At 33.4% G+C, this 23651-nt stretch overlaps 1 protein-coding gene across 5 annotated transcripts in view; it reads left to right on the forward strand.

The window, feature by feature from the left end:
- Positions 1-22548, forward strand: part of CPSF6 (cleavage and polyadenylation specific factor 6) — a 29428-nt gene extending 6880 nt beyond the window's left edge. The window contains exons 2-11 of one of the 5 annotated variants that reach the window (XM_037132138.2): positions 1706-1915; positions 3850-3953; positions 6777-6922; positions 7809-7982; positions 8114-8224; positions 8710-9214; positions 11695-11810; positions 12474-12627; positions 15060-15252; positions 21937-22548. In XM_037132138.2, the coding sequence (XP_036988033.1) occupies positions 1706-1915; positions 3850-3953; positions 6777-6922; positions 7809-7982; positions 8114-8224; positions 8710-9214; positions 11695-11810; positions 12474-12627; positions 15060-15249 (1710 nt within the window). In that variant the 3' untranslated portion in view covers positions 15250-15252; positions 21937-22548. Of the gene's footprint in view, positions 1-1705; positions 1916-3849; positions 3954-6776; positions 6923-7808; positions 7983-8113; positions 8225-8709; positions 9215-11694; positions 11811-12473; positions 12628-15059; positions 15253-15332; positions 15626-21936 lie in introns of those variants that run through there. The other 4 variants (XM_037132139.2, XM_037132141.2, XM_037132142.2 and 1 more) reach the window with 4 other exon arrangements.
- Positions 22549-23651: the final 1103 nt, after the last annotated feature.

Consider the following 23651-nt stretch of genomic DNA (forward strand, 5'->3'; position numbering starts at 1 on the left):
AGATGACTTTACAAATTTCAGGTCCCTTTGGCTATGTGTATAAATGGTATTTCTCCTAGGTTTTTTTCTTTTCTCTTAAAATTTTTTTTTATTCTGCCTTCATTCTGAGTAACACTATGTTCCTATGGGGCCTGTGATAATATTTTGTTGATCTGTTCACAGTCGTATTACAAATGCTATCTCTGGGTCATTCTTCGTTTGTGTAATAGTCCCTAAAACTGTTAGCTTCTCTTACTGTGCCATTTGTATAATAGCTCCTTTTTAATAATAATAAACTGTTAATGGGAGGATATAAATTATGTCTGAATTCTTTGTTTGTTGCTTTGTAGCTGATTGCCTCTATTATCTCAAATACAGGGTGGGGCAAACATAGGTTTACAGTTTTGAGTGAGTTTAATTCTTGTATTTTTCTTTATTGTATTATTTTCCTTACAAGCAACTGTAAACCTGCTTTTGTCCCCACCCTGTATTCTACATCACAGGAATAAAATAGTTCACATTGATTTTAGGCACTTAATGGTAGAAAGGGAGAAAAATGAAAATAGATTTTTCTCTGATACAGGGAGTTAAGCCAGTATTCCAGTAATGGTTACCAAAGGCAGTTGTAAGTGGTGTTGAGTGTTCTGCCAATCCCTGCGTTTCCTTTTATTTATAAATTGAACCCTTTTTATTTTTTTTCTCTTTATATTTCTTTTTTGTTTTCCTCTTCCTGCTTATTTTGACATGCAAGTCGTATCCTCTAGCATTGCTTTAATTCTGCTGGTGACAGTGACAAAGCTTTACTATATCCTTATTCATATCCTTTTATTTTTTAACATTTTATTTGTATACTTTTAGAGAAGGAAAGGGAAGGAAAAAGAGAGGGAGAGAAACATCGATGTGTGTTTGCCTCTTGAGTGCCCCACATTGGGGACCTGGTCCGTCCAACCTAGGCATGTGCCCTGACTGGAAGTCAAACCCGTGACCCTTTGTTCACAGGCCGATGTCCTTTTTCTCTTGCTAATTAACTAGATATCTAAAAAGTCAGGCAGTAATTGTTTGTTGACTGAGACTAATAAAACTATTGCTAGACACCAATTTGTATAGTTTTACTTGTTTTTTTTTTATTTATTGTTTCTCTTTCCTTTGTTCATTTGTTATGACATTTGGAATTATTTACATACCCACATTTCATCATTCCTTCCCTATGGCTTAGCTCGCTGTGCTTTTTCCTAAAACTAATGGATTTCACAGTGCTAGGAAACAAGATCCTGAATACCACAGCAAATAGCTGTTTTTCTGCAGTTAAATATTAAGGATTTGTAATGGCTCTGATTTTTGTTTGTACTTTAGTGTCAATTTTTTAAAAGCTCATGTTTGTATTAATTAGTGTATTGTTACTTTCACTTTAAAAATGACATTCAAGAAGTTTTACATTGTTTTGTCTCCATGTGCTTTTCCCAGAGGAACATTATTCTCTGTGTTATAACAGTGAGAAAAATTGGATTTATTGTATAGCCATTTATGGTCACTGTTCAAGAACACATGTGAGACATAAAGTGAGAAGATTTTTACTGATATCTTTGGGTCTTTTGATCTTCTACCAGATTTTTAAGACAAATAGTTGAATGAATTTCTAAAAATTAATAGTTGAATAAATTTGTATTCAAATCTATTTAGTGTAGTAGTCTATTATATAATTTAGAGCATTATTTCTGTATCTCAGGAAGCTGAATATGGTGGGCACGATCAGATAGATTTGTATGACGATGTCATCTCTCCATCGGCAAATAATGGAGATGCCCCCGAAGATCGGGATTACATGGATACTCTCCCACCAACTGTTGGTGATGATGTGGGTAAAGGAGCAGCACCAAATGTTGTCTATACATATACTGGAAAGAGAATTGCATTGTACATTGGAAACCTAACATGGGTAAGTAAATTTACAATACGAGTTAGATTGTTGGCAATTGATTTTTAACTACTCCAATAGTTAATGTGTTTTCTTGAGTTTTATAAAATAAGAATTTGAAGTTACTAGATTGGTTGTTCTGTATGTTTGCTTATGCAATGAGGAGAGCAATAAAAGTACCTTTAAAACATAAATTCCAGATCTTATCATTTTGAATTTTGTAGTCATTCAACTTATTTTGGTAGAGAATCCAATTAAATATAGTTCAACTAGTTTGTCTTCAAGTCCTTTGTTTTCTCCCACTTCCAGATTTCATCAGTCTCAATTTTCAAAGGAAAAAAAATGTTCATATAAGGTCTCAAAACCAGGATTCAGAACTATAGGAGAGAAAGAGACACAATTCATCTTATAGACTTGTTGAGTTTAATTTTTGCTCTTAAATTCGAAATCTGATTTATGGAAATATTGCTGTGTACATTTTAATTTTAGTTTATGAGACTGTAAGATTAGTGGTTGGCAGTTTCATTAACTGGGTGTTTAATATAACTTGTTAATTTCATTAGCATTCAATTTTAAATGCTAAAGCAGTCCTATAGAATTTTTATGTCTCTACTTGGAAACATGTATTATGTATACTGGGAAGTTTAAAAATTGTCTAGTAATCAAAACTTACCCTTTCTCAGAAGGAGACTTGGCTTTGGGTGCTGAACACACAGAACAGTATACCAGTGATTTTTTAAAAAGTTGATTTGAGAGAGGGGAAGGGAGAGAAAGAAAGAACCAGTTATTTTGTTGTTTCATTTATTTATGCATTCATTGGCTGATTCTCGTAATATGTGCACTGGCTGGGAATTGAACCTGCAACCATGCTGTATCTGGATAATGCTCTGACCAACTGGACTACCTGGCTATGGCATATTCCAACTATTTTCAACTGAAGTGCCACAAGAATTAAAACATGCAATACATGACTGTTTAGTCAGGGCACTGACCTCTTTTTCCTTAGGTTGCGAAGTAAAAAATGACAACAGCCAGCACAACAGTAGCCCTCTGGTGTGAATGAATCAACATTATACCTTCTTTTGTAAGATGAACAAAAATATTTTTTGGTGTGCTGCAGAATTTTAGTAATTAGTTTATGTGTACCATGAGATGAAAAAAAAATTTAAATCGCTGCAGTGCACACATGATGTATTATAGAATTAACACTTGAAACCGATATAACTTATTAACCAATGTTACTCCAGTAAATTCAATAAAAATTAAAAAGTTGACCCTCTTCCACTTTCCTGATAGCATTTTATTTTTCAGTTTTTACATTAAAAAAATTAATTGATCTTCTGCCGCCTAGTCTGACAATTTTATAATATTGGAGACTGTAGCAGTATAGAAAGGTTGCTAAGTGAGGCTTCGAATATCAGTTCCTCCATTTATTAGAGTGTGATGTTAGACAGACTCTTTAGTCTTTTTATTGCGTATGTGAAATGGGATTAATAGGATTTGTAAGATTGTTGTAAGAGTTAAATATTTGATATAAAATACATGAGAGGTACTCAGTACATGTTATTAGTTTTTTCTTTTCATCTTTTTGTTTTAAATGGGATTTATCCCCCCCCCCAAAAAAAAAATTGCCTTTAAGGGGAGGAAATGACAAGTGAGATTTATTTTAATTGAAAATTTAAAATCTTTGCAGTTTAAAGTTGGAAGAGATCAGAAACTTACTACGGGTAAAAAAAAAAATGTCTTCTATCTGTAAGGGTTTGTATCTGAGGGTTTCTAAAGTTTTGTCCTCAGGTTCTATGTGCTCTTTTAAAATTGGAGACTAACTTACAGTAACTGCACTTAATTGTGCTGAGCATTTATTTTCTTTTATTTTGAGTTTACTCTTAAAAATTAAATTGAAACAATAAAATCATATATATTTTGATGCTTAATGGAGGGGAAATGTCTTGCAGTGGACAACAGATGAAGATTTAACTGAAGCAGTTCATTCTTTGGGAGTAAATGATATTTTGGAGATAAAATTTTTTGAAAATCGGGCAAATGGCCAATCAAAGGGGTAAGTTTTTTTCCCCCCAATATAAGTTAATAACTAGTGTTATAATTTGGGGGGTAAGTTTCCTTAAAGCTACCGTTAACTATAAATGTGTGCAGGATGCTTTATTCACATTGATTGGCAGGAGGTTCTTGGGTAAAGAAAAGAATTGTACTCAATTCATTAGCCATGTGATCCAGCTCACTACAGCTAGTGGAGTTGGAAGTGTGGACAGATAATGTCTATTTAGTTTTCCTCAATTTTCTCTGCCTGTGGTTACATGATTATTGAGATGACACTTTGAAGAAGTGTTACTATTCTTGTGATTAAAGGGTGGGGGAAGATGGGCAACTGGCACATACGTAACGTTTTCCTTTAGTTTTCTAAACTGTTAAACTATATAAATGAGGTAAGGTCATTATAGGAACATAATAAAACATTAGTTATTCAAAAGTAAAAAAAATTAAAAACCATAATCACACCATCCATAGATGATCACTTTGAACATTTTAGTGAGTATACTTTCAGATTTCTTCATAGTGCTTCTTGATATTTTTATTACAAAAAAACCCCCAGGATTCACATGTTTTATAATGTTAGCTACAAGGAGTAAAACAAGTATTTATCGATAAATAAACATTCTCTCGAATGTCTAATTCTTTCCATCATACTTTGTATTCTATTGTAATTCATTTTACCATTTTTATTTGGGTCGTTACAGTTTTACCTACATAAATGTGTTACAGCAGGCATTAATTATTTTATTTAAAGCTATCTCCTGGGCATTTGCAGTAGCTCCTTTGGTGTTCCTGCTTTTAGCCTGATCTATAGTTTATAGTGCATATAGAAGTTGGGAAAAAGTAACAAATATTTATCTACTCAGAATCTTTTAATGGCTTCCTATGTCACTCAGTAAAAGCCAGAATTTTTACTCTGGTTATGGGCACTGTGTGATCTGTTTCACCAGCACCTCTCTGACATTATCTCCCACCACTCTTTTGTCTCTTTACACAGTTTCTCTTTGTTTGTTCCTCAGACACATTCCTACTTAGGACCTTTACATTAGAGGTTTCCTCTTTTGGTTTACTTTCTCCCCAACCATGCACATGGATCTCACTTTGTTCAGGGCTGTGTTTTAAAGTTCCCTCCCTGACCATGTTGTGCAAAACAGCACCTTCTGTTCTCATCATGGTGTTTGTTTCTTTTTCTTTTTTTCCTGTGACTAGTGTATTTTTACTCATTTATTACCCTGTCTCCTATACATTATAAGCTGCATGAAAGGGGTTCTGTTCTGTTTGCTACTGTATCCCTAGCCCTAGAATGTTGCCTGGTATGTAGGAGGTATTATGTTGCTCAATAAATATTTGTTAAATTAATGAATTTATTAAATTTTTTCTAAATTTAATCTTGACTCAAAACAGCAAAATTTTTCTGTTGACCAGAATAAGGAATCTAGTTAATGACCATTTTGAACATTAGGGAGAAAAGGATTCTAAACTCCTAAGAGCCCTTCTGATAATAGTCTAGAATGTTCTGTAGCTGTGCAAAATTGGTAATCATTTTTTGTTTCAAATGTATTTTTCTTAATTGTGATAAAATTCATCCTTTTAAAGTATTCTAGTATACTTATAAAGTTGTTTAACCATTGCCACTAACTCATTCCAGAACATTTCCTCACCCTCAAAAGAAATCTTATATCTATTAAGCAGTCTGTCTGTATGGATTTGCTTATCCTGAACATTCCATATAAACGGAATCATACAACAAGGGGTCCCTTCTTTCACTTAGCATAATGTTTTCAAGGTTCATCCATGTTGCAGCATGTATCAGTACTTAATTATTTTAATGGCCACATATTCCATTTTAGGAATATACTTTTTTAGCAGTCTCACCCATTATTTGATGGACATTGGGGTGTTTCAGCATTTGCTATTATAAATAATCCCCCTATGAATATTCATGTATCAGCTCTGTATGAACATATATTTGCAATTCTGTTGGATACACACATACATGCAGAAGTGGAATTACTGGATTATGTGTTAACTCAATATTTAACTTTCTGAGGAATTGCCAGATTATCAAAGTGGCTGTGCTATGTTACATTCTCATCAGCAATGTATGAGGGGTCCAATTTCTCCTCATCCTCACTAATACTTGGTAATTGTCTTTTTGATTAAAGCTATTCTAGTGGATGTAATGTGGTATCTCCTTGTGGTTTTGATTTACATTTCCCTGGTGGTTGACCATCGTTTCACAGTGGAATTATTCATGGTAACCAGAAAGTAGAAACAACTCAAATATCCATCAGTGAATGGATTTTTTAAATATGTCCTATTCATACAGTTGAATATTATTCTGCCATAAATAGGAATAAGTACAGATACATGAACATGATTAAACCTTGAAAGCATTATGCTAAGCAAAAGAAGCCAGTCACAAAGGGCTGCATATTTTATTGTATGATGTCATTTATATGAAATGGGCAAATCCATATTTAGAAAGTGGATTAGTGACTGCTTAGGGTTAGGGGGTGGGAGGGAGGAAATGCAGTGATGGATGGCTAATGGGTTTGAGGTTTTATTTAGGGGTAATAAAATATTCTAAAGCTGGTTGTGGTGATGGTTGTAAAACTCTGAATGTACTAAAAAAACCACCGAACCGTATCCTTTAAATGAGTGAATTGTACATTATTTTAAAAAGTTAAAGATGAAAGTGTGAACTTGTACAGCTTAAATTAAGAAATATTTTATTTTAGATAAAATTAAATTCAGGCTATTTCATTTTTAATAATAGTAACATTAATGCCACCTCACTTTCTACCCTGCCCCTTTAAACATCTCTTAGGTTTGCCCTTGTTGGTGTTGGATCTGAAGCATCCTCAAAAAAATTAATGGATCTGTTGCCTAAAAGAGAACTTCATGGTCAGAATCCTGTTGTAACTCCATGCAATAAACAGTTCCTGAGTCAATTTGAAATGCAGTCCAGGAAAAGTAAGCAATTCCTCTGAGGCTTTTATTAGAAGAGGTGTATTTTAATCAAAGTTGCTAGCATTTATTAGATATGATACTAGAAAAGTCATCTTAATATTTAGTTTGTTGGTGAACCCATTTTCGAAAGTCCATGCTTTCAGTTTGATTTAATTACTGGTTATTACTGTGGTTCTGTGTACTGGAAACCTCCTCCCATTTTTCTCTAGGTGTCACAAACCCAATATTACTCAACAGTGTGCAAGTTCTATAGCCCTACCATGCTTTTCCTGTCATTCCCATCCTAGAGAAAGGAAGAAACTACATTCTAATCCTTAGATTGAAGCAAACTTAATGTGGATGTGTGTTATGGTGGTGGAGAACCCACTGATAACCAGAAAATATTCGTTGATTTCTGCTTGGTACCAAGACCTTTCACCACTTGGTAAAGTGAATATAGAAAAGATTTGCCATTACCCACTTATGAATGTTATCACTTACAGAGATAATTTAATATGAATGATCATGTAATTAACAGAAATTCAAAGTGGCACTTAAGGCTTAACTGAAGAAAATGTTGCAAAATTTAAATGATTTATGTTTAATGAAATTCAGATTTCTGTTGGAGAATTTTGGTCTTGGCTGCTGCAGAGTACTGTATTTTGAAAGTAACTCATTTATTTCTTAGAAGTACATGTATGCCTGAATATTTGATACTTGAAAGGAACTTAAGTAAATGTGAATGTTTTCCTAACCAATACTTATGAAGTAGTTTGGATAGACCCAAGACACCTGCAAGTTAGTGTATAGTATAAATGAACTTTGAAATATGGTTGTTTCTAATAACAGTGGTTACATTTCAGAGAACTATTTTAATAAATGCTATTTATGAGTATTTGGATATTTGCAGCTACACAATCAGGACAAATGTCTGGGGAAGGTAAAGCTGGTCCTCCGGGAGGCAGTTCACGTGCAACATTTCCACAAGGTGGTAGAGGACGGGGCCGTTTTCCAGGGGCTGTTCCCGGTGGGGACAGATTTCCTGGGCCAGCAGGACCAGGAGGGCCACCCCCACCTTTTCCAGGTAAAATTTTTCTTAAATTACCATGGATAAAAATGTATCTATCTAATATACCTCTTTTCCTTTTCTCTCTTTTCAAGTAATGCATTATTAATGTGTCTTACTCTCCTTGTTATGCTATTTTTGGAATCCAGGAAATTTGATCAAGCATCTTGTTAAAGGAACTCGGCCTTTGTTCCTGGAAACTAGGATTCCATGGCATATGGGGCACAGCATAGAGGAAATACCCATTTTTGGCCTAAAAGGTCTTTATTTTTCTCCAAACTTGCTTGACTTATATATAGAATATTTACATCCGTCTTATTTTCTTACCTCTTAAAATCTTTCAAGACCATTTTTCCTTGTTTCACTTTCTAGCTTGGCATCAGAGTAGAATATAAGGTGGGTTATTTCACCATAAGAAATGTGTGTATACTGAAAGATGGAAACTATCTCTAAGCATTATTGTCTTTTGTCAAGTTTTTGTTTCAGTAATTTTTCTTAAGCATAAATTGAGAAGTTAAATTTGTAAGGATAGACTTCACCTTTGTAATTGTTAGTGTAGCATTTACCACATGGGTTTTATTTAAAGAGAAAGCATCTTGGTCTGTGAGTTATGCTTTAAAAGTATAACCTTGGCATAAAGGTTAAAAATAACTTATTGAAGTGTTTTTCTCCCCCTCTCTCCCCCCTCCCTCTCTTTCCTTCTCCCTGTCCCTTTTTCTCTCCCTCTCTGCACTTTATTCTGTAGCTGGACAGACTCCACCACGTCCACCCCTAGGCCCTCCAGGGCCACCTGGTCCACCAGGTCCTCCACCTCCTGGTCAGGTTCTGCCTCCTCCTTTAGCTGGGCCTCCTAATCGAGGAGATCGCCCTCCACCACCAGTTCTTTTTCCTGGACAACCTTTTGGACAGCCTCCATTGGGTCCTCTTCCTCCTGGACCTCCACCTCCAGTTCCAGGCTACGGCCCCCCTCCTGGTCCACCACCTCCACAACAGGGACCACCTCCACCTCCAGGCCCTTTTCCACCTCGCCCACCTGGTCCTCTTGGGCCACCCCTTACACTTGCTCCTCCTCCGCATCTTCCTGGACCACCTCCAGGTGCTCCACCGCCAGCTCCACATGTGAACCCAGCTTTCTTTCCTCCACCAACTAACAGCGGCATGCCTACATCAGATAGCCGGGGTCCACCCCCAACAGATCCTTATGGCCGACCTCCGCCATATGACAGGGGTGACTATGGGCCTCCTGGAAGGTAAGTTAATACGTGTTTTCAAATTGTGTGTTTGGTAAAAGATATTCTAGGCTCCATCACTGAGGTTTTTAAGAAAAAATTATGGCCTTTTCTCCAGTTACATAGTTTTCTCTTCTTATTTAGAAAAGGCACAGTATGACATGGTGAAAAACATACAGAACTGGGTTTGGGAATAATCCAGCTCTGCCACATATATAGCCATGTGATTTAGGGCAAGTCACTAAGTCCTGGAGATTCATTTCTTCATTTTTTAGGTTAAAGAGGTTTAAAAAGATAATTTATTATTTTTGAAATTATTATCTAAAAAATAATGTTTAAGGGTCATCATGTCTGCAAAAAATAAAAATAATTTCAGCATACAGAATTCTATTTTTAAGATTTTAAAATTTGAATCTCATTTATTGATGGCACTACACAGAACACTCTAAAGTTTCTTTATTGTTTTAAGAATTAGATGAGTTTATTTGATAACTACTACAGAGTATCTCATGCTGCCTGTGAGTCCTGAGTAGCACATTACTGACTTTTAATTAAAATGGGAACATTAAATAATGTACAAGAATATTTGGGTAGACGAAGGGTTATAAAACATAGGCCTTGTGGAAATTAAAATATTGGCAACTTTGAAGAAAAGCTGGGTAGAGCTCCTGTTGAACTAAGCGATGTCTTAGCCCCTTTTTAAAGTAATTTAAGAATTATTTATACTGTCATAACTTGGAAAGCTGTGTTTATCATTTCCAAGAAATGGCCCTGGCTGGTGTGGCTCAGTGGATTGAGTGCTGGCCAGCAACCCGTGGGCTGCTAGTTTGATTCCCAGTCAGGGCACATGCCTGGGTTGTGGGCCAGGTCCCCAGTGAGTGGTATGCTAGAGGCAATCACACAGTGATGTTTCTCTCCCTCTTTTTCTCCTTCCCTTCCCCTGTCTAAAAAAATTAATAATATCTTCTAAAAAAATTTCCAATGTTTGCCCCTTCAGTTTCTTTTGAGATTATTGTTTGATCTTGTATTCTTTAATTATCACTGTTAAACTACTTTGTGTTTCATTTTGTCTGAGAGTTTTCCAGAATGGATTTCATTGTCTTCGTAATACCATATAATTGCCCAGATGCTCCACCCTAGTAAATTTGATGTTGTAAACAAAGTCTGTTAATAGTTATCTCTTCATAGAGGTTGCTTGCATCTTTCTGATTTACCAAAAATGCTTCATTTTTTATAGAAGAAAATGTTACAACCGCTAAGTTAGTGTAATTTTTATTTTATTCACTTCAATTCCCATGACCAACTAACTGCATATCAAGTGTTTACCTTTAGTAAAGGGTTGGGTTGGATGACTGGTTTAACAGCTTAAAATTTGAATCATATCCAGTGTCAGGTTTTCAAGAATTGGAGGAGGTATTATTGACCAGTTTTTTAATAGGTGATGTGTGTGCTGATTTTCAATGGACAGAAGTCACAGCATTTAGTTGAGATCATATAATTTTGAACAACTTATAATTTGGTCAGGATATTTATAAAGTTTTGGAAATAAAATTAACACCTTACCAAGCATGCAAAAAGTAGATGACCTGTGAATAGCCTCAACTCAATATCCTAAACTTTAGTGTCTTACCAAGTAACTAGTAGCTGAGATACCAAACAGTTTACCTTATCCTGTACTGTGCATGTACAATTTTTAAAGTTTTCTTTCTCAAGCAGCTTTAGAAAATCTTGGCATTTTACTCATTTTTTCAACAAATATTTACACTTAGTACTTTTTATTTTCCAGATACTGTTCTAGGGATTCAGTGGCAAACAAGATCTTGTCTGTCCTGAAATTTTATCAGCCTTTTTTTTTTTGAGATTTTATTTATTTATTTTTAGACAGAGGGAGAGGGTAAAGGAGGGAGAAAGGGAGAGAAACATCAATGTGTGGTTGCCTCTTGCATGTCCCTGGCCTGCGACTCAGGCATGTGCTCTGACTGGGAATCAGACTGGCAGTACTTTGGTTTGCAGGTTGGCACTCAGTCCCCTGAACCACACCGCCCAGGGCCATCAGACATTTATTATTCTTCAGTTGTGATTTGGGCCCTCTGCCTAGAGGATCCAAATATAATGAAACCAAATTCCTGCTCTTGATTGCATAGGTTATGTTTTTTGTAGTCAACTGTGCATGTGTGTGTGTGTATTCATCAGAACAACTTTTTATACCTATTTTTGTATGTCTGAAGAATATTATATTGTAGGGATGTTCATATATTGTTTCTGGACCTCAGAAAGACAAGATTTCTAAGCTACTTCATTTCAGCTGTTAGATATTGGTATAAGAATTTTGCTTAGATTTGCTTTCTTTGTAGGAGAAAATAGTATGCTTCAATCTGGAAAAGTAAACATTAGTTTTAAGGCCTTTGTCAAAAGCAACCAGTATGAAATGCTTTATACTATTAATACTAATTTAGAAAATCTGTTGAGTCTGATTTAAGGGTTTTTTTCTGATTTCATAGGGAAATGGATACAGCAAGAACACCATTGAGTGAAGCTGAGTTTGAAGAAATCATGAACAGAAACAGGGCAATCTCAAGCAGTGCTATTTCAAGAGCTGTGTCTGATGCCAGTGCTGGTTTGTATATTTCTTCCTATTTTATTTTATTTTTAGAGAGAGGGGAAGGGAGTGAGAAAGAGAGGGAGAGAAATACTAATGTGTGCTTGTCTCTTGCACACCCCCCACTGGGAACCTGGCCCACAACCGAGGCATGTGCCCTGACTGGGAATCGAATCAGCAACCCGTTGAATTGCAGGCTGGCACTCAGTCCACTGAGCAACACTAGTCAGGGCTAATACTTCTTATTTATGTTATTAAGCATAATCATTTGGCTGTAGTAATTATTTTTATGTTTCCAAATCATTACCTGTATTTTATTTTAAAAGGTATTGAAGAACGCTGTGTGTCACAGTTTAATGGAAAAACACCTAATTAAAAATTTTTAGGTATAGGCTTAAATCTTGTCCCTGACATTAATTCAGGGGCCTTAGGGCAACTCATTTATTATCATATTTACAAAGTGCTAACCTGCTTTACACAGCTATAATAATAATAATAATAAGTTGTACTTTCTTCTTCCAAATGGTGAAACACTGAAAAAAAGAAAAAATTAAGACATTTTCTGTGATTGTTTTAAAGTTCACTCCTTTTGTAAAATGCTTTTATCACTCTTACTCCAGGTGGTTTGATGTTGTTTTGAAAACAAAATTCATTTGACTTGAGCTTGTCTTCCCCTCACAGGTGATTATGGGAGTGCTATTGAGACATTGGTAACTGCAATTTCTTTAATTAAACAATCCAAAGTATCTGCTGATGATCGTTGCAAAGTTCTTATTAGCTCTTTGCAAGATTGCCTTCATGGGATTGAATCCAAGTCTTATGGTTCTGGATCAAGGTAAAACTTTCCTGTCTCATGTTTATTTAAAACTACTGCTTTTACAGATAGAAAAATAATACGTTTGGGACTTTAAAATAGGACTTTGATTATACTTACTACTCTTTACTCATTAATTAGAGTTCTTTGTATTTTTTTTTAAACTCTGAATCAAATGTCTGGTGTTTATTTGCTTAAAACCCCGTAAGGACTTCCAGTTACTCTTAAAATAAGACTGTAGACAGACTGTGTAATAATAGTCCCTGTCTTTTCATCCTCATTGTGTACCTCTCTGCTTGCTTACAATTCTCTTGCTATACTGGTCTCCCTTCTCTTTCTCTTGACACCTCAAACACTTGATCATCTCGCCATTTTTATGCTTGACATTCTTTTAGGAGCCCTTTTCCTTGGCTCATCACATGGTTTCTTATTTTTCATGCCTCTACTCTAACTTCTATCAGGGTCTGTCTTCTGAGATATTTTGTCATGTTCTGTTACTTCCTTCATAGTACTTACTACAGTCTTATTGTTAATTCACATTTTTTTCACTGTACATTTTGAAAGATGGAAGGGGACTTCCTCATACTGTTCACTACAGTGTTTCTTTTTTTTAAATTAACTTTACTGGGGTGACAGTAACATTATATAATAATCAAGTGTACAATTCAATAATATATCATCTGCATGTTACATTGTGTGTTCACCACCAAAAGTCTATCTCCTTTCATCATCATATATTGACCTCTACTTTTACCTTCTTCAAAATCTTCCTGCCTCCCTTACCCTATGGTAATCACCATACTGTTGTCTGTCGATGAGTTTTATTGTTTGTTTGTTGCTTTCCGTTTTCTCTCTGACATAGGAATGAAATCATGGTTCTTGTCCTTTTCTATCTGATCTGTTTGGCATGCTGCTGTTAGGGTCTGTCCATGTTGTTGCTAATGGCAGTATTTCATCCTTTCTTACAGCCAGGTAGTATTTTATTGTGTGTACAAACATTGTAAATGTGTATGGACATCTTCATCCAGTTATCCATCGACAGACCCTTTGGTTATTTTCATGTCTCGGCTACCATGCGTAATGCTGCATTGAACCTAGGGGTACATTGTGTCTTTATGAATAAATGTTTTCTAATTTTTTTGGTAGGTACCCAGAAAAGGGATTCCTGGGTCATATGGTAGCTCTGTTCTTAAGGAACCTCCATACTCGTTTTCCATAGTGGCTTTCACTGCAGTACTTCTAATGACTGTACAGAGTGGGTGCTAAACAAACATTTCTTGAGCAAGGGAGTTCATGAATGAAAGAACTATTCTTAGTTTTTTTGTTAGGTAAATTCCATTTTTTAGCATTACTGCTAACCTTGAAATTTTGCATATTTTTGAAAGTTAGATCTTTAATTTTCACATGATACTCTTAGATCTGTCTTTTGCGTACTTTATCTGGTGGTAAAGTCTGTTTCATAAAATTAAGGAAAAGGAGCTTATCCTTGTTATGGTCCCCAACTTTATAATTATTACCTTTTGTAAGGGCCCAGTGTAAGGATTTTTGTCTGAACAAATTAGTCATAGCTAAAAACCATATCTTACACAGTCTTCTTTTACACTGTTGAAATCCAAAGTAAGCATCTAATAAATGATTGTTACATGTAGTTGTCTGTTGCAAAAACACAAACTAGAAATTCAAACTCATAAACAGTGTTATCTCCTTACTGTGAATTTCAGATTTAGAGTAGAATTTCTAAAAGTACTTTAGGCAACATACTTTGTTAAGTTACCTGTTTTTTAAGTGGTTCTTGAGACATTTTTCTTCATTAAGTAACAATGTGAATGGTATTCCAGTCTTTACTAGTGGTCGCAATTACTAGGTTTTCTTCTCTGCTGTTTACCACACTTCCCAGCCCTTGAAGCAAACATGTATATATTTTTAGAAAAGATCTTAGAGCAGTAGCATATTTTGGTTAGTTATAAATGTAAAATTAATATTTATATATAGGTTTAGATAATCTGTGTTAATAGGTGCTATTTATATATTTAAGTTCCATTGTATATTGAGTGATTTCATGAATTTACAAAACTACCTTCTCTATGTTCTTTAGCTTGAAACAAAAGTTCTTTGAAACTTTATCCTTCACCTTTCTGTTTTTCATTCAGTAAACAATACATTTCTGTTTTAGACTACCACTTATATAGATATAACAGATGATATGGTGTGTTGCCCTGGTGTGACAGGTTCCCAATTTGGGGGTGGATATTTAAAAAAAAATGGAATTTCTACTTCATACTTTTAGGTGAGTTAATAAATCATTATCAACAGTTCAGGATATTGTAAGTCTTAAAGCTAGACTGACAAAGAATTTTTTTGCCTTTGGTATTTTTGGCGTTAAACAGCAGAATATTGAAAATCTTTTTAAGCTATGCAGTTACGGAGAGCATTAATCCAGTAATTTCTTTTAGAAGACGTGAACGATCAAGAGAGAGGGACCACAGTAGATCAAGAGAAAAGAGTCGGCGTCATAAATCCCGCAGTAGAGATCGTCACGATGATTATTATAGAGAGAGAAGTAGAGAACGAGAGAGACACCGGGACCGGGATCGGGACCGAGACCGAGAGCGCGACCGAGAGCGCGAGTATCGTCATCGTTAGAAGGTGAGTATTCCTTATTCCTGCTGAATTTAGTACGTACATTATTAACAGTCATCATAACTCCAAGGCTGTTGTTTATACAGTATGTATCTACATTTTAAATGGTCCAACTACTTGTTATGAATTTAATCTTCTGGAAGCATCTGAAACAAATGGCAGGTAAGTAATAACAGGTAAAAAAATCTTGACCTCTTATCTTTGAATATTGTATTGCTGAGTTATAACTTGTAGCTTTCAGATTGTTAAGGGTTTTAAGAGAGCAAGAAAATAATCAAGAGGACTCATTGTTTACTTCTAAAGTCTAAAAATTAGAATTCTCTTAATCACATAGTTAGCATGTGATTTAAAATATAAAAATACAGGGAGTTACTTCATATGTATAAATATATATATGTAAAGTGCATGGACTTTAAAAAATAAGTTTCAAGTTTCTCTCCTGGAACGAACTTAACTTATCCCTAAAACTTTTAAATGTACAGGATGGTTACTCAACTTTGAAGGAGCATTTCTACTTAAAAAAAAAACCAAAAACATTATTTAGTTAATACATTTTTTCTAGTGTCTGGTTTTTGTTTTTAAAAGAAAAGATATAGTATAATTTGCAAAGAAGATGTAAAACTTATTTCATTTAAATGGGTTCAGGGTACTTCATATTTGTGACTTTTAAATCATATCAAATTATACATCCCAGATTAGAATAACTTTGAAATAATTTTCTTTTGATGTCTCATTCATAAACCATAATCATTGTCTTTTTTTTGTATTTTAAAACTTTCTTGTGTACATTTTTCATAAAGCAGGAAAAGTTATGTTTCTACTTCATTTTCACATGTAACTTTATTTTTATTCATGTGAAAAGTGGGAGGAGGGCACTACAAAGACGTGCATATTACACAAAGGTTATTCTGTAAACAAATACTGTTTTCTTTATGTGTTGGTGGCATACTCATTAGGCTAAAACAAACCCTTTATACATAACTACTCTTCACACAATTGTTTTCCTTAATCATGGGAAACACGGAAAAATTAAGTGATGGTAATTGTTAGTATTTAAATTGTAATGGACAAAATCAAAAACTATCAAATGTATAATTTTGTGGTAGAATAGCAGTTTCTTTAACTATAGTAGGTATATTTTAGCAAATGGTAAATTTTTTTTTAATAATACTATTTAGAAAGTAAGTATGTAAATCTTATTTTTATGGTACACAGTAGGCGTTTCATTAATTATTTTCAGTTTTAAGGGATCTTTGAAGTGAAAAGACCAGTTTTAAAACTTTTCCTTGCATTTCAAATATGCATTTTGAGTATCAAAATTTTAATTTTAAAAGTCCTTCATGTATTATAGAACTCAGTATAAATAACTCAAAACATTTTTAATAGGATGCAAATCACCTTTTACTTTTAAAATTAAGCTTATTGAAATTGATGCTGTGTTTTGGATATGAATAAGAATTGAATGTTGTATCATGTAAAAATCAAACATTAAAATTTAAACATACAGGGTGTTTTTCCCTTTGGTTGAATAGATCTGATCTCATCTTACCAAAAAATTCTCTGTCCATCAGTTGCTTAAGGTGAATTGTGGCCAACTTTACCTGAATGCTTAACTATATCAGCCATTTCATTTATTTAATAAGGTATAGATCCTACAAGTTAAATTTTTATTTAGACTTTGTCAGCTTTCAACAAGATTCCATTTACTGAAAGCATGTTAATGAAAGCTGCATACATTTTCAGTCATCTCTTAAGATTATATGTCTTCATCAGGGACTTCTGGACCAGTTTGTACCCAAAATTAATTAATGAGATTGGGTTTTTGTTGTTGGTGGTGTTTTAACTGGTTCTATTTAAAAAGTAGCATAGTGTTTGAGTTAACTAACATTACATTCCTAGTAATGGGTACACCTAAATAGATTATGGCTTGAGTTTCGTTAAGGATTCAGACATTAACTGTGAATTCCTAACTTGCAAACTATTTGTTGACATTTCTTATTAATCACTGATGTGTACCATACCAAAATTTCCATGTTTTGTTTGTACATTAATCAGAATTGAGTTGTAATATTGTTATGTGCCTTCATCCAAGCAAAATTTTACATGAGCATTTCCAGTGCAGAAAATTCTGTTATTCTGGAATATTATACCTTTGCTATACCAAACTTACTTATTGCGTGTGTAGACATGAATGGGGACTGGGATTAAATACAGTGAAATTTTTGCACATTTAATAACCATAATAATAAGGTCTGTTGACCTTTTCAGAAGTTTTTAAATATGAGTCCTTTTGAGCTTTCATGTAAATCTTAAATTGACTAAATGGAATAAGAGTAACTTGGAAGCTAAAGTGAATGCCAGTAAGTTTGTATATAAGTAAAACAATAATGTAATCTATTATTAAAGTGCTGATGAATGGCTAAAAGGGCAAGTTCTTAATTTAACTGGAAACATAATGATGTTGGCAAGTTGTTAATGTCTGTTCCATCTTAATTTTTTTGTGTTCAAACTGTTGGTAATGTTAATTGCATTCTCTCATTTTTAAAATGTATTAGTTTTTCCAAAAGCGTACAATATCTAATTTTAAGTAGATAATATTTTAATGGGAATATCAGTATTGTACATTTTTGGTATGTAAATGCATTGTGCTTCAAATTCTGTAACTTCTGCCTCTATTCTCAGACCACTCTGAGCAAAACAAAAGTATTTCAGTGTTTTAAGATTGTACACTTCTTACAGAAATAATTTTACTTTCATAGTTGAATTGTTTTAGGTTGCATTCCACTTACTACTTGTTTGGAACAACCCTACTCAGTAAATTTCTGTTAACAGTTCAGTTTCTCTTTGTGTACTAAAGAGTATTAAAACCAAATTATTTTTAAAATACTTTTTCTTCATCCCTGATAAATGAGGTTTATATATTCTCAAATTATTATCCATTTCTTTGATAAAAAAATGTCAGCATCATGTATGAAATATGGATTAAATACTTTTACTTTTTGTTGAATGATTACCTTAGCCATAAATGTTATGATCTTAAGAGCTTGGTATTGCATAAGATTTAGGGCACTTTGCATTCCTTATTCAGTTTATGACTTTTCATTTATTTGGGGAAAAACAAGCCAAAAGAACCATAAGTTTTTTCTTATGTATTAAGATGTTTCGTTTTCTTAATAGTTAGTATTACTTTGAGGCTTGTGTGAAAATTAAATTCTCTTAATTACCTGATGAAGGATACTGGTGGTAATGAGATTGAAAAATTATGTCTGTAACTCTTAGGTCATCTGAGATCTGCCTTAATATAATCCAGCCCTGTGATTTCTTTGTGTTTTACCGGATATCCTAACTGCTTCATTTGGATATGCTAGCTTTCACTTCTTTTGCTCTAATTTTTCTTGGTTTTAGTATTACTTGCAAAACCTGTCTGACTACACAGCTATCTTAATTGTTAAGTGTGGGAGGGTAGGAAGTGATCCCTTGAATGACTGTATAGTGTGTTCTTTGCTCACTGTGGTTTAAGAATATGGTTGTTGACAATTAAGGTTCCCTCTTAAAAAAAAATAATCAGTGCCAATGTGAGTCACTTTGCTCTCACCATCATCTTAGTATGAAGTTTATTGCCATTTTAGTTTGTAAATTAGATTGTTTTGAATGAATAATGTTTTGAACGACTAGTTACCATTGTTTAATGAAAACCTGATAACTAACCAAGGGCTAAGTTTGCCATATACACTATCCAGATTTACCAATTTGCTTTCTGCAGTAGCATATTTATATGCTCACAGTGAATTCTAAATCACACAAACAGCTTATTTTGAAATGTTCATTTTGTGAAATTTTAAGGGCGAAGCTGAGTTTTGTTTGTGGTGAAGGTTATTTCTACTCTTTAGTGAACTGCCTATAGCAACAATCATGTAAAGGGTTTATAGTGTACTAAAAGGTTTTAGTTAAAATGAGGTAAGTACTATGTCTAAAGGTTGAAAGATGGAAATACGAAATGTTTGGGTAGTAAGGAAATTTTTTGTAAAACATCTACACTAAGCAGAATTTTGTATAATACATTCTTGATGTAGGGAGGAATTTTGATTTTCAAAAAGATTTAACTTATAGTACGTTACTTCTGTTTCTTTTGCTCACCCCATCTCCATTCCTCTCATTAAGGAGAAGTTTTGAGATAAAAGTGAATTTTATTTCACTGAGTTAATAAAAGCACATCTTTAAAGTATTAGAATTATTTGGAGGTGGCTGGGATGGGAGTAAAAGACAGAAAACTATACTTGAACAACAATTAAACTATAAATAAATTTAAAAAATAAGTACATTTCAGATAAAAATAAAATATTAGAATTGTTAAAGTTCAATTATTAATATGAAAGCCTCAAAAGAGCCATATTAATATATATTTGAATCTTACTTGAAGGTCAGATTTGCCATGCATTTAAGATACTGTTGCTAACAAATTTGGTTAGATAGTTTTTAACAGAATTCATCATTTGAGTTGTTAGTATTGGCTTGATCTCTCGTTAATCTGAAAATGCAGATGCCTCTCTGTATTGAAGTTTTATTTAGTGCTCACTTGACAGACTTCATTGAGAAGGTGTAGGTTCCATTTGTCAACTTAGTTTTTAATACCTGTTATCATAGATCTTCCTTTTATGACTGATAGCTAAAGCAAGTAATTGTGTGGATTTGACATGAAAATATTTGACCAAATGGTATTTTGAAAACAAGCACTGGATGTATTTGTCACTTTTAAGCTTTTTGATATCTTTGTTTATGTAGATGTCTACTTAGAAATTTAAGACTATAATATGGAATTGGACTATTGGATATGGGTTGTGTTGCCTTCAAATTTGCTTCCATTTGAGTTTGTAAATTTTGTATTTCCACAATGAATAACTGTAATGTGTTTAGAGATAGAAATACAAATTGTCAGAGTATTCCCCAGATTTTATGTCTGTATGGTGAAAACGAGAGACTTATTAATAGTAAAGATCTAACTCAAAAGTATAAATCATGCAAAAGATGAGTGCATTCGTCTTGGATAAAGATGTGTTGTGATTTTATGAACAGGATTTCCTACATTAAAATCAGTAAAATTTACCATTGGAGTGATGAATGACGTAAAGTTGCAATGTATGCAATATGTTTTTTGGAGGGGTTAGGTGTTTTTATTTTGCTCACTGTCACATCAAATAAACTTTGCCTTTTAATGACTCATCCTTCCAAGCATAATCAATTAACAAAACAAAAAACAGGGAGCTAGCATTTTTTTGGCAGTAAGATTTATGACTTTTTTCAGTAATCCATTTTTTCATATTTGTTGTCACTTTAATACTATGACACTAGTGTTAAAAGTACATTGCAAATAAAAATAATACATGAAAGCAGCCTTTCTAGATTTTTTCCATGAAATAATTCTACCAAAAGTTCATCAACAATAAGATATAAGGGTACAGTATCAGGTGACATTAGAAATGGCTTAAATTATTATCTTTTTGAAGAACATGGGCAAGTAGAAACCATTTAAAAGAGAAAGTCCAGGATTATAGCCCTGGTTTTTTTTTTTTTTTTTTTTTTTTGCAGCCATGTGGTTTAGGTTTTACTACTAGGCAGTGTAAATATTATGTATATCTGTACTGATGATCTTAAGATTCTCACAGCTAGTGGAAAGGACATAAATGGTGAGATTTGTAGTTTCAACAGAATATTAATTACTCTTATTAGAGCAAGAATATTTCTTAATTTAATGGCAAAATACCACTAAAATATTGTGCTCTTTTGCCTCTTACTATTTCAATCATAAGATTTATTGAAATGTTCTCTTTGCATTTATATTTTAAATACCTGGTACTTCAGTAATGATTTATATCCAAGTTAATTAAATATCTCTTTTGTGAAGCTCTGCTTGAAGTTTACATACTTATGTATTCTTGAAATTTTAGTTTATCAGATATATTGGTTATTTTTTCTTTATGTGAGTTTTCAATGAAATTTATCATTGTAGATTTTTAGTTTGTTTTTGGTTAGTTTAAATACAGGTGAAATAGAGTGAAAGTAAATGTTTTAAATTTGTATTATGTCTAAAGATTTGTATGTGGATGTTATTTATTTAAATGTGCATACTGAGCTATATATTCATAAAATTTATTTATAAATATTGTAACATGGAGGACCTTTTGATTGATAATATTTCAGAAGTTCCTGTATGCTGTCAAATAAATACAACTAATTTGTAAACTAATTTATTGCATTTTATATTCAGTTCGCATTTAATTGTTAATGCGTTCTGTAGAATTGATATGTGGCTGAATGAAAAATAATCACATTAAATCGTTCAAGCATTTTTCATTTATTTTTGTAGTATGCATACTTTAGAAAATGACTTACAAATGTTTTTATCACAGAAACAGTAGCTGTTATATTTTCACTTATGTTTCAGTCATTAAATTTATAAGGCTGTAATTTCCACGAAGAATGAAATCAGAATGTCTCGGTTTTAATTATCATATAAATTGGGAGCATTTCTCCACCACAAAGGCAGCTACTGTTTCAGTTAATTCTTATTTTGTGCTAGAGTACGTAACAGTGAAGTACATGCACGACTTGTGTATGTATAGTTAAGCCAGCGTTTTTCTGTGTATGATGGGGAATAGCAAAATCTACATCACAAATTTTGACACATTACAGCTGAAGGAAGAGGAACACCTTCCAAGACAAAAACAGTCTTCATGAGGGAAACATGACGCTTGTCCAGCAGTTTGCTTCTTGTGATTGAACTGAACCTGTAAGGATTCATGGATAAAATGAACAGGAATAGATCTGAATAAAGCAAATCTGCATAAATGGTAACCAGTAGCTCTACTTTTATTTTTTATGTTGCTTAACTGTTTTTATTTGAAGAAAACCTGTGTGATTTAAAAAGTTATAGCTTTTGCAACTTTATTACTGGTTATATACTTTTTGGCCATTATAATGTGCAAGCAATTGGAAAATGTCAAGTAAATGCTTGTTTTTATAGTAGTATGTTCTTGTTAAAAATGTTCATATGATAATGTCTGTAAACAGCACCACTTTGATTACAATAGATGTAGTGTTGTAATAAACTGTTTAATGGGGCTGATGTGTAAAGCTGTTCAAGTTATTTGATGTTTACACCTCAGGGAAAGTCTTGTGTTCAGCAATATCTAAAGATAATGTTACTATGACATTTATACTGTCCTTTAAAAACGCATTGCAATAGCATTTTTGGATATGCATCAATCTAATCTTGCGTTCAGTGAATTAAACATACTAATTAAGTGTCTGTTGCCCTTGATTTTGACATTAGGATAGGTGATTAAATGGATATTTAATATTTCTATATTCTGCTTTTCTAGCTGTTTTTATCTAGTTAGCTTGTGATTTTTGCTGAATGGTATGTAAACCTGTAAAAATGAAACTTCACAGACAGCAATTCAGGCAGTGTGTAGGGTTCAAAACGATTTTGTGGTTTTAACAATTTAGTAAAGACTCATATGTTACTTGCTACAGTACTGCAGCTTAATTACAGCACAGATGTACTGAAATGCTTAATTGTAAACTGCTGGCATTGAAAAAATATTTTGACAGTTCTGATTTGATGCGGCAGTTATTTGTGGTTTTATATTGATAGTGCTCGTAGTTAATTTTTGAAGCCCTGGGCAGTGTAAATACAGTCACGCAACAGACAGAATGAAGTAAAGAAAGCCTTAGCTTTATTTTCTGGTTACTATATAGATTTCTGAAGGATGCGAGGTTTATTAACATCAGGTTGTATTCTCCTGTGTGTGTAACGGGAACTTATAGGTATACCGTATCTCCACAGTTTAAGGAATTCTGTATTTTTCATGCAGCCTATTGGTTCATGCTAGAGTTACTTAATCAAAGGTGTTTTTTTTTTTTTTTCCCCCAAACCTGCCTTGCATATAGGCCTACAGTAGAAGCACTTGACTAGCATATGTTCCTAAATTGCAAAAATAGCATAGGCAGTGTCACTTGATTAGACATTTTATAGGAAGGTTATTCTGAATCACTACAGAAATTTGAGTTTAAAACCTTAAGGTTATAATTTGATTTTAATGTTTTTGAAATCTGGTTATTTTTGAGAGATCTTTGATGATATACATTGGTTTTTTTCAAAGTATCACCAAATTTTAGGACAGTGCTTAAGGTATTTTTAGGTATCCCAGATATTATGTCATGTGCAACTGTAGAAGCCCTCTAGAGAACTGCACTGCAGTCCTCACTTTCCTCTTGTGCGCTGTCACACAAGTTCCTACAAAACTAGCTGTTTCAAATTATTCATGATATTGCCAGTTTTATTTTAGAATATTTTGTGAGAGTATTTATGCATGGATCATTGGTGTTTATTAGAACTGTTTGCT

This window comes from Artibeus jamaicensis, unplaced genomic scaffold (genome assembly GCF_021234435.1).
Source record: "Artibeus jamaicensis isolate MK-2021 breed Jamaican fruit bat unplaced genomic scaffold, CSHL_Jam_final contig_233, whole genome shotgun sequence".
NCBI lineage: Eukaryota > Metazoa > Chordata > Mammalia > Chiroptera > Phyllostomidae > Artibeus > Artibeus jamaicensis.